Source organism: Opisthocomus hoazin, chromosome 29 (genome assembly GCF_030867145.1).
Source record: "Opisthocomus hoazin isolate bOpiHoa1 chromosome 29, bOpiHoa1.hap1, whole genome shotgun sequence".
Taxonomy (NCBI): Eukaryota; Metazoa; Chordata; class Aves; order Opisthocomiformes; family Opisthocomidae; genus Opisthocomus; species Opisthocomus hoazin.
In genome coordinates, this window is record NC_134442.1 from 7645809 (window position 1) to 7661791 (window position 15983).

A 15983-nucleotide genomic window follows, 5' to 3' on the forward strand; every position below is an offset into this window, starting at 1 on the left:
TTTCATCACCTTGGTTACAGGCCCACATTACTCCTCTCCATTCTTTTACTCCTAATGAAGCAGTATTAGCTTATCTTGCAGCCCTTACCATCCTCTGCAAGTATCAAGACTGCAGGAGCTTTGGCTTTGTCATTATTCCCGCATCCATGGACACATTTTCTAAATTCCCCCTTTGCAGCTTCCCCTGTTTCCAGCTCCTGTGTTCTGCCTTTTTGCCGTGGAACTCAGACAGGTCATGTCATCAGCCTCCTGAGAAGAATGCTTCTCTTCATGGGTGTTCAGACAGATCATTCTTGTCCTCCGAGGAGGCTGTAAGCTTTATCAGATTTCCTGAGCTCCTTCCCCCTGCAGAGCTGCTTCCCACGACACCACCGGTATCAGTATCCCAGGTATGTCAAAGTCTTCTTCTCTGGACTTCACCCATCTGTACTCCACTGCTGGCTTTCCTCACTCCTGGCACCTGGGACCCCACTATTCCCTGGTCACGACAGCCAAGGCAGACACTGATGATCACATCCCTGATCAGCTCTTCCTTGTTGGCCAGGGCCAGGTCCTGGTGAGCATCGCCCTTCTCAGCCCACTTGGCAGCTGTGTTAACAAGTTGTCCCAAGATCCTCCAGACTGCTGGCACCCTGTTTCCTTGCCCGGCTGGGGAATGCCAGGGCAGTTACTGTCCCCCATGGGAACCTGCTCATTGACCTGAGACTTCCTCGGGTTGCAGACAGAAGACTTCTTCTGCTTCCTCACCCTGATCAAGTAGTTTGTAACTGCCAACACAAAGTTACTCTTGCTGACTTCTCCTCTCATCCTCACTCACAAAAGCTAACGAAATATGTTACCCAGGTCTTAGAGGAGCTCCATATATCCGAGTTGCTCCTTCACACAGAGAGCATCCCCCTGTTACCCATACTCCCTGCAGCAGAGACTGTATCTTTCTCTTGCATCACCCAAGCTCAGAAAATTGTCCCACCACAACTCAAGTAATCCAAAAACTTCATAGTGCTGTGACAAGTCATGGGGTTTCAGCTCCTCCTGCCCGTGCTCCAGTCTCTCCTGGCCGTGCACATCTGGGTTGCAACATCTCAGCTCTTGCACCAAGGCAGAGCACAGACTGCTCACAGGGAAAGCTGAGCTCTGCTCCTGACCAGAAGACCATTGTAGATCGAGAAGTTCATGCTGCACTGCATAGATTGCTTAGCAGCAGGACAACCTCAGCAGCTCGTTGTCACAGTGGAGCCTGCAGGCAGCTCCCACCTGGTACTGACCATTCCACCACCTGCGCGGCCTTGTCTCCATCTAGCCATGCAGCATGAAGTTGTCATGAGAACATCCTTTCTGTTGGGTTTAGAGATGATGAACAGAGTTGTTACCTTGCAGGGAAATACAAGAAGAGATTGAATGACTGAAATAGGATACTTTTTTCTGTGGAGAGGGTCTGCACGGCATTCTGCATGTGTGTAGAATTACCATTTGATGCTACAGCACCCAGGCATCCCACCACCTAAAAGGAAGAAACTATCGATACTTTTCTCTCCTTACAATCTTAGTCCTAACAGCATTTTACCTCACAGAATCAGAGTACCTTTCTTAACTGGGATCATAACAGACCAGCACCCCCTGGTAAAAAAACTCTCTAGGCATACATAGGTGCAGTTCCTCTGCTCCCATGGACTGGTAAGGCCGTAGTCTGCAAAAGTAACCCCTGGCTGGATCCCCATCCGCCACTGGCTGTTGTGCTCCTGAGTCCTGCCTCAAAGCTCCAAGGCCTGGGAGACCTTGGTGGCGGTAACGGAGGCAAAGAGGTCATAGACTATTTGAGATCTATCTAGACCTCCTCTTACTAAATTCAGCAGTGGCCCCACACTCTCTGTTTCTTCTTTACCTCTTCCTAATGTGTCACAGCTCATTTTGGTGCCTGTTGCATTACCTTTTCAGTTGCAATTCAGTTAAGGATTAATGCTTTAAAGAATAAGGATTCTAGCTGGGCCTGGAGGAGGCTGTGGTTGAGGACAAGATGTACCCAGGCACACTGTGATAATGATTGTTCTGTTCCTTGACTGTGTCATCGTAGGTGTGAGTAACGAGCCCAGTTCTTTGTGCTTCGTGTTCACGCAATGCCTGCAGCTATTGGGTAGAGGAGGGACAGACCTTGCCTCTCTGATGGCATCTGATGGCTGATAGATCTGACTGAAGTCATCAGTCAGTGGCACAAAGGTACCAAGTCACACTCTTTGTGATGCCATCTGGAGGGACCTGTCACACACACCCCAAAGGGAAACTGATTTCCTGTAGGTCCTCTGCTGTCCCTGCCAGCCCTGGCATCACATATAGCTTTGTGGGCCTGGTTATGAACATGAAACTGTGTAGCTACCCTGAATTCTCCAAGTCAACACGGAGATAAACATGAAACAACTGCCAATGCAGTCAGTGGTGATCTAGTAAATATAGCAGAAGCAGAAGAGAGAGACTGAGCTCTCCCTGTGGGACATGACATGAACTATTCAGATGAATGCCTCTGTAGGCCACCGTGAACATGATTAGTAGGGACAGGTTCAATTGCCCTTATTTTGGGCATCAGCTGTCATTCCTTTGGCGAAAGGGAATGGCCAGCAGCCTCTAAGAGCATGTGAACAGATGTGGCCCTGTCTCTGCAAACTGCTCCATTCGCACCTGCATGTATCTTAGACCACCTCTGGCATCTCACATGCCAGCAGACAGTTGCATCTGAACCCCTCAGTCGTGGCCTCCATCTCCATTAATCAGAATTGGAGCTTAGAAAAAAGAACTTACCTGCAGGTGCCCATTCAAAGTACCCCTGAAGGGAGGAAAGAGGAATCCCACCTCCTGTGGGGTTATGGCAGGCATTGAGGGGAGCTGAATCCCCTTTGAGCCCCAGGACTACAGACCCAGGGTGAGATGACTCAACTGATTCATCTGATTCCCTTCCCTCAGCAGGGGTAGAGGAGATCCCAGCCTGTCCTGCACTGGCTGTCCTGCCTAAAGATGGGACAAGAAAATGTGATCCTTGGAGCTAGCTCTTCTGGTGGTAGGAGAAATGACACTTTGGAAATGAAAAGATTTCCTCTCTCTCCCTAGTTGAGGGAGGAAACATCAGTAATTGCTTCAACTTGTTTCAAAGCAAATTGTCCTGAAGACCAAAAGACATCTCAAGGGAGCCCAGAGTAGGGAGAAATGGTGCCTTGGGCTGGTCCTGTGCTGCTGAGCTGGGCTGGGCTCCTGGGATGGAGGGAGATCACGGCTGGTGAGGAGCGCTGCAGAGAGACAGCTCTTGCCCAGGAGCAGCTCCTCTGCAAAGCCCAGCAGGGCTGAGGGCACTGCCTGCAGGCAGCGAGGGGAGAGGAGCGAGGCAGAGAGAGGTTAAAGGCAGCGTGGGGTGGGAGGGTGCTGAGAGCTCACTGAGGGAAGAAAAATCTTTTCAGCCTTTGACACGGTAAGTCTCTGCTTAAAGGGCAGTGTGTCTGCAGTTTGTGGAAAGATCTCCTCAAGCTGGCACACCCCACAGCCTTCAGCATGATGTACCATGAGGAATATCACAGTTTGTGTCTTATTGAAGATGAGGATGTGCTGCAAAGCAGGGACTGCCTGCTGCGCCCTCAGAGGGACAGGCCATGACAGCTGCCTTCTCCCAAGGACGGCTGCAGGGTTGGGAAGGTGGATGTGCAGCCCGGGCTGCCCCAAGCTGTCCTTCAGAGCAGGGTCTGTGCACCCCAGGGGCTGTGTGCTGGGGAACGGACTCTGCTGCCTGCCAGGGACAGTGCTCAGCCTGCCTGGGAAGTTTCTCAGGTTATTGTAAGGAGAAGGTCTGGGTGGAAGGAGAAACTCCCAGTAGGGCAGGACAGGGTCCTACTGCTTTCAAGAAACAGCTGCATGGGTCAGGGCTGCTCACAGATCCAGATCTCCCCAGGATATTTTCCAAGGGATATGTGAAGGGGAAGGTCAAAGCAGGGGTGACTATCAAGCACTCAAGTCACTTGGCCAGTTCCCTCTGAGGATCTGAGTGGCTGAGAGCAACTGCCTGGCTATGTTGGAGTCTGGGACGTGCACAGCTGGGTGAGGGTAGCGGTGTCCTGAGTGCCCAGCTGCTTCCGACTCTTTCATGTAGAACTTCACTGTGTTTCTCCTTTTTACTCCACTTGCCTGTGTTACTGAAGTTGTTCCCTTGTTGTGTCAGTCAGGCTCTCTGGGAATGGGAGTTTCAGCTGCAGTCAGACACTGATCGTGTGGGTCCTTCTGTGCAGGTGTGTCCATGGGCATGAGGTGTGCCAGTTGTGTCTAAGCTGTTGGGCTGGGAGCAGTGCGGTCTGTGAGCCCAGAGAACAAGCTAGTTTTCCCTTAATCAGATGCCATCTTTAGGACACATGGCTATCTTCCTAAGGTGTCCATCCAAGCTGTGAGCTGCCCACAGAATGCAGATCTGTCTCATAACAAAACTGTGTTTCCTGCAAGTCCCAGTGGAGAAACGCAGATATGCCACGCACAATGGATGAACTACTCTTGGGTTGGAGATGCAATCCGCATGTGTCATGGATTAGAAGTGGCGTGCTGGGACCTTGAGTAAGGGTGAGTCATTTAGTGGTCTGCATTGGATCCCTCTGCTTTCAGCAGTGTTTGGTGACTTCTAAAGAAAACATGGGAGTGTGACGACTCTCCATCTAAGAAAAATTCTAGCCTAGGGCAGCTGGGAATAAGAAGGGGGGACAGATCAGCTCCCCTCACTCTGCACTGAGCCACAGGCAAGCCTCTTGCCTTGCGGGACTCACTGTTCTGCCTGAGTTCAGCAGAATTGCTGAGGGTTTCTGACAACCAAGAGCACTCCCCAGGTGAGATGAGGAGAGCTGTCAGAAAACCCGAGACCGTATAAACTACCTTCTGCTATCCAGGTTTCTTAGCACTGGGAGTACAGTTGCTGACAAGCCCTTTTCCAATAACAGCAGTTTCATCTGACAAAGTGAAACACCAGGATGGGTCCCCAGCCCACCATGTACATGATCCAAATACCGAAGAGGAGGGCAGACACCTCAGCAGCTTGTGGGCAGAGGTCCTGCTCCTCATGGCACATTTCAGCCAGCACCTACTAGAGCTCCAACCATGGATCTGAAGGAAGGGCTCCTAGAAAAAGAAAGAAGGGTATGTGCAGCAGGGGAAGGATCTATAGCAAACAGATCAGAACTGAATCTCCTAACTTCTCACTGTCTCTTCCTTCTTGGACGGTGTTTCTATTCCCAGAGGCCGGAAATTTCCAACAGCAGCTCCATCACCCAGTTCCTCCTCCTGGCATTCGCAGACACACAGGAGCTGCAGCTCTTGCACTTCTGGCTCTTCCTCAGCATCTACCTGGCTGCCCTCCTCAGCAACGGCCTCATCGTCATCACCAAAGCCTGTGACCACCGCCTCCGCACCCCCATGTACTTCTTCCTCCTCAACCTCTCCCTCGTCGACCTGGCCTCCATCTCCACCACTATCCCCAAAGCCGTGGCAAATGCCCTCTGGGATATCAGGGACATCTCCTACACAGGATGTGCTGCCCAGCTCTTTCTGTTTTCCTTTTTGATTGCAGCAGAGTATTGTCTTCTCACCATCATGGCCTACGACCGCTATGTTGCCATCTGCAGACCCCTACACTATGGGACTCTCCTGGGCAGCAGAGCTTGTGTCCACATGGCAGCAGCTGCCTGGGGCAGTGGTTTGCTCAATTCTCTCCTGCACACTGCCAATACATTTTCCATACCCCTCTGCAAGGGCAATGCTGTGGACCAGTTCTTCTGTGAAATCCCCCAGATCCTCAAGCTCTCCTGCTCACAGTTCTACCTCAGGGAAGCTGGGCTTGTTGTGGTTAGTATTTTTTAGCTTCAGGGTGTTTTGTTTTCATTGTGCTGTCCTATGTGCAGATCTTCAGGGCTGTGCTGAAGATCCCGTCTGAGCAGGGACGACACAAAACATTTTATACGTGCCTTCCTCACCTGGCAGTAGTCTCCCTGTTTATCAGCACTGCAGTGTTTGCATACCTGAACCCCCCCTCCATATCGTGCCCATTTCTTTATCTGGTGGTAACAGTGTTGTACTCGGTGATACCCCCAGCAGTGAACCCCCTTATCTACAGCATGAGGAACCAGGAGCTCAGGGATGCGGTGTGGAAACTGGTGGCTGGATCTTCTTAAGCAGCAATAAACTGCCCATCTTCTTCTGCCCATCACTCACATTGTAGTGAACTGTTGTCCCAGGCTGTTCTTGTGTCGTTGAATTTGTTTTGTTTGGTTTGATTTTTAGATTTCCTTGGTTTTCATAATGTGCTTTATAAAGAACTTCCATTATTCCTCCCACTGCTATTTCAATATCTACCTGTCTTTGTGACTTTTGAGACTGTGCAAAAGAGGAGCCATGCTCCTGGTGTTTTTCAGGAAAAGAAGGAACACTGTAGCCACAAGTTTGTCCAAGATCCTTTCTCTAAGACTCTCTCCAGAGCTTCAGGAATACCTCCAGAGATGGAGGGGAAAAGAGTCCCAGCACAGCAGCAGTGTCACGGAGCACCAGCTCTTGGTCTTTCCTGAGCTGCTCTCTTTACACCCCTATAGCCTCCTTCTGAGCCCTTGTGTGACTGTAAGTCCTGAATGCTCAGGCAGCTTGGTCACAGTGCTGCGGTGTGGCAGGCCGGTGACGGCAGGAACAGTCTTGAAGGGACAAGCACTGGGCAGTCCTGTGACAGGGCTTACACCCATAGCAGTGTTCCAGTTGTGAAAAGTGTTCTCCTCAAGTTAGTGCCTGAAGTCTTAGGACTCTTTCTAACAGTAGTCTCAAGAACATGCCGAGGAAATTGTCCTGTAGAGGAAAACTCAAGGAACCGCTAAACTGTGTGAATCGGAAGGCTGGGAGCATAAAGCAGTGTCCTTGCATAGAATAAATCTCCTGCTGCTTGCCCAGGAGACGTGAAGGACCAGTAGAGAAGGGTCTGGTCTCTGCCTGCACTCACTGGACACAATACGGAAGAGGTCCCAGGGCAGTTGTCAGAGACCAGCCAATTGCAACCACCACTTCCAGCAGTGACCATTCACTACATTTTGGACACGTTTTTCCCTCCGTGGAGGGACACCAAATGACTAGGTCAGAAGTTCATGTTTGCGTTGTACATAGAAAATATAAGCATGCACATTGTGCCCTCAAGAGGGACCTTGAAAGGCTAGAGAGGTGGGCCTCTGCAAACATCATGAAGTTCAAAAAGGCAGGGAGGAGTATTAGAAAAATTATGGCCTGGTCAGCCTCACCAGAGAAGTCCCTTTTCCTACACCATTCTTGCCCCTAATAAGTTCTCTCATCTATGCCCTCATGATCAGAAAGTTTGGGGCAGGAGGTCACTGAAATAAATGATCATGTGAAGTACAGGATCTGCCTACCCAGGTCGTGGGCTGAGGCCTTGGCCTTTCTGCTTCATAAAGCAGACCAAGGGTTTTCTCAGCATTGCAGCCACCTGCACAGTGCCTTTGCCTACCTACAATCGAGGCCTCCAATTCTCTGCTCTAAGGAGTCCCTGGGGAGGCTTGGTCAGTAATGGCCCGCAGTGGGGCCAATCAATGTTTCAAGGTACATGGAGTATTGCTTCTGACTTCTTGAGCAGTTTTTTCTATCTCCTCTCAATATCTGAGGTTCATGGACTCAACACCAAATACACCATGGGGCTCATTAAAATACAAAAAGTGCTAAGCTAACAAGCTTATGTAGCTTTCTTCAATTCTTTCAGACTTTTACTGCTAACTGGAGTTTTTTCATAGTGTAGATAAGGAGGAAGATGTCAGACTGTGCCTAATAAAAATATTTAATTATTTTAAGGGATATTTTAAATTGCTTTTCAGTTTACAGAAGAAGTGGTAGAAACATTTTCCAAGTGGTATTGTCCCAGGGTGACTCCTCAGGAGATATGGACAGGTAGGAAAAGCAGTCCCTTGAGGTCTGACACTCTATGGACAACTTTGCTCCTCACCTCCCAAACCTCAACATTTCTCTCATCGGACACCTGGGACTTGTGTCACTGGTCCTTGCATCAGACTTCTCCACTGATCTCTGCAGCTGGATGTTACAGCTCCATTGCACCATCTCCCACCTCCTCTCCACAGAGAGCTGGCTGCACACAGGCACAGCAGGAGCTTGGCTATTTGCAAGAAAGGAAAAATTAAAGCACAATCAAGTTCCATAAACAAAACACACAGTGCAAACATGCGGTAATTACAACTTACTTCTAATGAGGTTTCTTTCCTGTAAGGCATAATCTTCTAAGAAATATTGTAGCTAGGTAGAGGAAAAAAAAATTAGTTATAAACCTAATTAAAGAGTTGGCTAAGGAGACAATTAGACTACTGAAAGGCAGGCAAACTTTTAACTCCCTGATGTGAAAACAGTGGCTCGGTAGGTGCCAGGAATCTGAATGAACAAAGAGTAAAGGGAGGAGAAATCTGGACAATAATGGAAAGGGCCTTTGTCTAGGCAGCCTGCCTCTGAAAAAATTACTTTGGAAATAGTCCAGACAGGTGAAAATATATGAAAAATTAGAGAAATTAGAGAATACTGGTTATGAAGTTATCGGTGGAGATTGACATTCCTTTGGAATATCCCTTTCGAAACTTCCTGGCACTGGTCGAGGGCTCTTGTGAATGAGGACAAGGCAATGTTGCGCCTGTTGTTGAAAGAGGTCAGAAAGTCACCCCAGGGAACCCCAGGCTGTACAAGGTCACTTTGGCATTTCTGTGCATCTAAAAAAGAAGAACACGTCCAAAAGCAGTCAGCATGGATTGATGATGGGTCAGTCATGCCTCTGAAAACTGATTGCTGTCTGTTTTGATTTGGCCTGGATAAAAGCCAGGAGCCCACCGAAAACCTCTCTATCACTCCCCCTCCTCAACTGGACAAAGGAGAGGAAATATGCTGAAGGGCTCGAGGGTCAAGACAAGGACAGGGAGACATCACTCACCAATTACTGTCACAGACAGAACAGACTGAACATAGGGCGAAAGTGGAGTGGATTAAGTGGGTCACACTGATCGCACAGCGGGCCCACGTGGGAAACCCCAGTCACCCAGGAATTCTTGAAGTCATAATGCACTGTCCAGAAGGTAAAGATTTTGGAGTATCACCAAACGAGGAGATGACACATGCTGAAGAGGCCCACTGTATAACCAGCTGCCAGAAGATAAGAAACAGTATGCCCTGTTCACGGATGGGTCCTGTCGCATTGTGGGGAAGCAGCGGAGGTGGAAGGCTGCTGTATGGAGCCCTACATGACAAGTCGCGGAAACTGCCGAGGGAGAAGGTGAGTCCAGCCAGTTTGCAGAGGTGAAAGCCATCCAGCTGGCTTTCGACATTGCCACTAGAGAGAAGTGGCCAGTGCTCTATCTTTACACCGACTCCTGGATGGTGGCCAATGCCTTGTGGGGGTGGCTGCAGCAGTGGAAGAAGAACTGGCAGCGCAGAGGCAAACCTGTGTGGGCTGCCCCATTGTGGCAAGATATTGCTGCCCATCTGGAGCAGTAAGTTGTAAAAGTGCGTCATGTGGACACCCACGTCCCTGAGAGTCGGGCCACTGAGGAACATCAAAACAACCACCAGGTGGATCAGGCTGCCAAGATTGAAGTGGCTCAGGTGGATCTGGACTGGCAACATAAGGGTGAACTGTTTATAGCTCGGTGGGCCCATGACACCTCGGGCCACCAAGGAAGAGACGCGACATACAGATGGGCTCGTGACCGAGGGGTGGACTTGACCATGGACACTATCGCACAGGTTATCCATGAATGTGGAACATGCGCTTCAATCAAGCAAGCCAAGCGGGTAAAGCCTCAGTGGTCTGGAGGATGATGGCTAAAATATAAATATGGGGAGGCTTGGCAGATTGACTACATCACACTGCCACAAACCCGCCAAGGCAAGTGCTATGTGCTCACAATGGTGGAGGCCACCACCGGATGGCTGGAAACCTACCCTGTGCCCCATGCCACTGCCCGGAATACCATCCTGGACCTTGAAAAACAAGTCCTGTAGCGACATGGCACTCCCGAAAGAATTGAGTTTGACAATGGGACTCACTTTTGTAACAGCCTCATAGTCACCTAGGCCAAAGAACACGGTATCGAGTGGGTGTATCACATCCCCTACCATGCACCAGCCTCTGGAAAGATGGAACGGTACAATGGGCTGCTAAAAACCACTTTGAGAGCAGTGGGGATGGGACTTTCAAAAACTGGGACACTCATTTAGCAAAGGCCACCTGGTTGTTTAATACCAGAAGGTCCACCAACCGGGCTAGTCCTGCCCAGTCAAAACCTCAGCGCCCCATAGAAGGGGATAAAGTCCCTGTAGTGCACTTGCAGGGCATGTTAGAGAAGATGATTTTGGTTAGTCCTGCCTCGGGCAACGGCAAGCCCGTCGGCAGGATTGCTTTTGCTCAAGGACCTGGTTGTACCTGGTGGGTAATGCGGAAGAATGGGGAATTCCGATGGGTACCTCATGGGGATTTGATTTTGGGTGAGAATAGTCCATAAATAAATAAACAGTCTAAAGTTAATTGTTAAATAACCCTGTCACTGTCTGTTATCACTGTTATAATTGTTATGTTTTGTACCAGTAATATCGTAGTAAGAATTGTCCAGATTAAAGAAGGATAGACTTTTTGATTAAAACCTAGCCATTCCCTCAAGTACTGAATACCCCTCTCCATATTGGTCCACTTGCCAGGATAGCATACAAAATCGTCACTGAAGGGGTACTTCTCCCTCACGCCTGACAGAAGTCTCCTCCAGAGGCTGAGGACTTGTTCCTTTTTCCCAATGGCCTTGTCAATGCCCCCGTCCCTGGCCAGGGATCCCAGCTGCTTGGCTTCCTTGCCCTCTAATTCCAAGCTGCTGGCCCCGTTATCCCAGCACCGCAGCAGCCAGGTGGCAATGTGCTCTCCTGGATGGCGGCTGAAATCTTTCCGCATGCCTCGCAGCTCGCCCAGGGACAGGGACCGGGTGATGATCTCTGTCTCTATCTCCCGCGATGACCCTGGCTCATCATCATCCCTCCCGGAGCGATCTGCTCTCTTTGCATCTTTCTTTAGTTTTACGGGGTGACTGCTCCCGGCACAGGTTGGTCATTGGGCTCAGCCGCGATGCCTGCAGCTGGAGCTGGGGCTGGAGCAGCTGCTGTGCCCGCTGGGGAAACCGAGGCAGACCCTGCAGCTGTGGCTGCAGCAGCCGTGGTGCCAGTCTGGGGGGCTGTGACTGCCTGCTGGGCTGGAGGGGCTGCAGGGCCGGCTGGGGGGGCAGCGCCAGCCACAGTGCCTGCTGCTTCGTTTCCCCTCCTTCCCCTTTAGGGCACTGAATCAGGTTGAACAGGGCTGGGTAGACATGGGCCAGACCCCAGCACATTGCAGTGATTTGTGTCTCTCTGGAGTTCCCAGGGTGGCAGCACACTTTTTGCAGATATTTTACTAGTTTTTCTGGATTCTGGTCTTGCTCAGGGGTGAGTTTAAAACACACTGCGGGTGCCCGCTGCCCTAGACACCTGCCCATGCTGTCCCACACTCCCAGCCACTCACAGCTATCCAGCCCCAGGGCAGGTCTCTGCACGATGTTCTGAACTACTTGTTTAACTCTAAACAAGACCCAAAACTCATTCAGGAGGCAGAACAATAGGAGAGTGCTGGCCTGAGCATCCCACGGGTACTCAAAATTCTCAAAAGCCGTTAGGACCAGTCTGAAGGAGAGAGGGGGGGGGGCAAAAGAGTGGGGGAAGGTATCCCCTCTGCTTTTCCCCACAGACTAGGTTTGATTATTCACAAATTCTAAGACATAGGATCCTCGGATCTGCAGAAACGACCGCAGTGCCGCATGAAAATACAAGCCTGATTTCATGCACAGTGTTGTTATCATGTCATAAGTCGATATCGTACAGTACAGCAAAATCATCATCCTGATCTTTTTCCCTGAGGTAACAAACAGCACGGCGAAGAACACATACAGCAAGTAAGGATTTACTTTGCAAAGTCATTTGATCAAAGTCAGAAACATTTTTATCGGCAACTTTAACTGACACAGTAAATGCGTATAATAAATTTTACCAAAAATCTAAGAAAGCTGTTTTAACACACACTGCTCAGCCCTGCCGTTATCCCCGCCCCACGCCTGGGCACCATATTTAATGTTATAGTTTGGCTGCTACCATGAACAAAAGCGCCACGCGGCCGCCCCTCCCCCTGCCGGCGTGCGGAGGAGAATGGAAAGAAACAGGCAGAAACTGGTGGGTCGGGATAAGGGCAGTTTAACAGAACAGCAAACAAAGGGAACAACAACAACAACGGTACAGATAAGGAGAAAACACAACACAAACTGCACAGCCCACAGAGCCGCTCTCCCTCACCGCCACCGCTGTGCGCTCCCGAGCCGCGAGTGAGCTCCCGCCGCCCCGCACACCCCCACCGGAAGCCCGCATGACGGCACATGGTATGGAATACCGGGCTCTGTTTGGCCATTTTGGGGTTGGGTCAGCCCGCTTGGCTGTGCCCCTTCCTGGATTCCAGTGAAAATTAACCCTGTCCTGGCCAAACCCAGGACAGAAGCGCAGAGTTAAGCAAAGCCAAAGTGTTTGGGCTGTTGCTTGTTGGGTCACCTCATGACAGTAAAGTGGTTTAACAGGAACAGACAAACGTTACGAGGTCATCAAGGACACCAGATGGGAAGGCTGCAGAGCAATGACTGTGTCCTTGGAGAGACCCTGCTCTGGGGTGAAGCCACCTGTATGTGTCACGGGCAAATATGGAACATGGTGTGGGAAACTGCAGGATGTGACAGAGACCCGTGTGAGAAGGGACTAGAAGTGCAAGCAGCACCATGTGTCCCAGCTGGATCTCACAACTGGTTGAAGAGCAGAGACCTGAGAAAAAGCCAAACTGCAGGGATAACTGGAGGGGAGTATTGGGGAGCTTCTGTGTCTTCAAGTCTTGCAAGGCCAGTGGTGCCAGGGGAGCCCAGCAGTGAAGCCATTTGAGGCCCAGATGACCTAGGCAATGGTATCCCAACTATCAAACGATGGTACCAGCAGACCAAACCATAGACCGTTGGGGAAAACATAATTGGTGAGAGTTGTTAACCGGGGAGGGGACTGCAGCAGAGAAAGGGATAGATCCAGGTGGAGTGCAACAATGAATCCTGTGGATGGTAATAGGAGAGGGATCCAAGGGTCCAGCTGCAGTGTGCAAGGGGCTGCTCATCCTGAGCTGTCCAAACCCTGTGTGTGTCCTGCCTTCTGATTTAACTCTGCTCCTGCTTATTTGCTGTGTGAGCTTGCTTGTGTGTGTGTGCAAATGAAATTCTGTACATGCGTTGCTGGCCAAATTTATGCAGGGCTGGCTGGAAGAGGAGGACACCAGGAAGTGGAGATACCCAAGGCTGAAGTTGCCAAAACGGTAGTGGCTCCAAGACTGGACAGGACACCTGGGCAGACCCAAAACTCAGACCCACATTGGAGGGATCATGGGGGTGTGTGCCCATGGGTAAAGGCTGTAGAGGATGAAGAGACCACTCATGACCTTCACACCAGATCAGACTGAGAAGGGAGAAGCATGAGGACCGTTGTGTACTCCATGGTTGTATGTGCTCTGTTGTTGGAGTGGTGGCTGCAAAGGTGCTACTCCCTGTTAGAGTTGGTCTGTGTGTGCTCAAGTATGTCCATCTTTTTTTCCTTGCAGATACTGGTATTTTGCACTTTCTGTTTCAGTGACTCCACCTTGGGTGATGGCTCACTTAGCGGGGCTTCAGTCAGCACTTAGTCCAGGCACATGCTGTCCCCGTAAAACCTCAAGGCTCCCAGGAAGCTCCAGATTACCTTCCTGGAGAATTTGTTCTGCACAGTCGTATCAAAGAAAGCCCTGGGTACACCTCACTCACCATTCCCCATCTCCACGGTCACCACGCACCAATGGGTGAGTTCAGATTCCAACCCTTGGTCTCTAACAGCTTCCAATGGGACCACAAGCTTTACTCTTCCAATTCCAAGGAGAAATAGGCCCTTTGGGGTGACATTTCTTGGGCCTGTTGTTGGCATCAGCCTTGGAAGAAGAGCCCAAATTTCAGTCAGTGCACTGGTGTGGTCACATTTTATTTCAGAAATGTTATGAGAAAGTCAGCTCTGTCCCAGTTAAACACATAACTTTATATTACATCCAGATTAGAGCAGATTCATTCCTCAAGAGAATTAAGAGGGATTCAGACATTTATGCAGGAAAATATTAAAAATAATGAATAATAGAGATAATAATAAAAATAAAATACAAAACAGCAAACAAAGTTCAGGCCTACAGTGGGACACCATGAGAGTCATTCCCAAAGAGTGCTGGAAAATTTGTGGCAAATGAGAAGCATCCCTGGAATAACTTTTCTAATGGACTCCTTCAGCTGCTGATTCCTCATGCTGTAGATGAGGGGGTTCACTGCTGGAGGAACCACTGAGTACAGAACAGCCACCACCACTTCCAGGGATGGGGAGGAGATGGAGGGGGGCTTCAGGTAGGCAAATGTGCCAGTGCTGATAAACAGCGAGACCACGGCCAGGTGAGGGAGGCACGTCGAAAAGGCTTTGTGCCGTCCCTGCTCAGAGGGGATCCTCAGCACGGCCATGAAGATCTGCACATAGGACAGCACAATTAAAACAAAACACAACCAAAACACAAAAGCATTAAACATGACAAGACCAATTCCCCTTAGGTAGGCATCTGAGCAGGAGAGCTTGAGGATCTGAGGGATTTCACAGAAGAACTGGTCCACAGCATTGCCTCGGCAGAAAGATGTAGAAAATGTATTGGCAGTGTGCAGCACAGCATAGAGGAAACCACTGCCCCAGGCAGCTGCTGCCATGTGGACACAAGCTCTGCTGCCCAGGAGGGTCCCGTAGTGCAGCGGTTTGCAGATGGCAGCATAGCGGTCATAGCCCATGATGGTGAGAAGAAAAAATTCTGCTGATATCAAAAATAAAAAGAAAAAAAACTGGGTAGAACATCCTGAGTAAGAAATGGCTCTGGTGTCCCAGAGGGAATTGGCCATGGATTTGGGGACAGTGGTGGAGATGGAGCCCAGGTCAAAGAGGGAGAGGTTGAGGAGGAAGAAGTACATGGGGGTGTGGAGGCGGTGGTCGCAGGCTATGGCGGTGATGATGAGGCCATTGCCCAAGAGGGCAGCGAGGTAGATGCTCAGGAAGAGGCAGAAGTGCAAGAGCTGCAGCTCCCGTGTGTCTGCGAATGCCAGGAGGAGTATCTCAGTGACAGAAGTTTCATTGGACATTTACCACCTCTGGGCATGGGGACCTGTCCAAGGAGAAAAAGACAATGACAGTTTAGGGAGAAATTTCTCTCAGCAGAAAAACATACCATTATGAACAATGACCCCCCTCATCGAGCAGAAAGAGGAATGAGTCAGTTCCTTGTCTGTTGCTACCAATTGAGTGGTATTGTTCATCCGAGATTTATGTGCAACTTGGGCACCTGCTGTCCATGAGAATTTCTCTGGGTCAGGGCTGCCAGCATCGGTGTCAGAACAAAAACTGACCCACATTCCCAGCCCTGCCCCAGAGAGCAGGAGCACCACAGACAAGTGCAGAAACAGGGAAGAACACTGCAATGCTCCAGAAAGAATGAAGCAAGGACAGAGGCATATGGACTTGCTGTGAATTCTTCTCCTTATGCAATTGTCTTCACTGCCACTCGGATGATGACACTGTAGGGCAAGTGCTTTGAGCATCTCTTTTTGTGTCCCATTTCCCAGGAATCTTTAATCTGAAGGTCTAGCAAGGGAGGCGCTGTCTCATGACCTGGACCCCACAGCTCTGGGGACAAAGTTTCTGTTGGGTAGCAGAGGAGACCAGGGGTTTGTGTTGGGTAATGTGTCTGCACTGCAAAGGATGGCAGGGAGGTGCTCGAATCCCCACTTCCACGACATCTCAGGTAGCAG

General features: G+C 50.1%; 1 protein-coding gene and 1 pseudogene across 1 annotated transcript; one reads left to right on the top strand and one right to left on the bottom strand.

Annotated features, from left to right (window-relative positions):
• The first annotated feature begins 5109 nt into the window (after positions 1–5109).
• Positions 5110–6226, top strand: LOC142364828 (olfactory receptor 14C36-like; annotated as a pseudogene).
• An 8131-nt stretch (positions 6227–14357) lies between these two features.
• Positions 14358–15362, bottom strand: LOC142364830 (olfactory receptor 14A16-like). Its single transcript, XM_075444951.1, has one exon. It carries the CDS (start codon positions 15315–15317, stop codon positions 14358–14360), a length of 960 nt encoding a protein of 319 aa, XP_075301066.1. The 5' UTR covers positions 15318–15362.
• Positions 15363–15983: the final 621 nt, after the last annotated feature.

Coding starts and splice junctions, on each gene's coding strand:
- LOC142364830 (XM_075444951.1), bottom strand. CDS start 15,317: ATGTCCAATGAAACTTCTGTCACTGAGATACTCCTCCTGGCATTCGCA.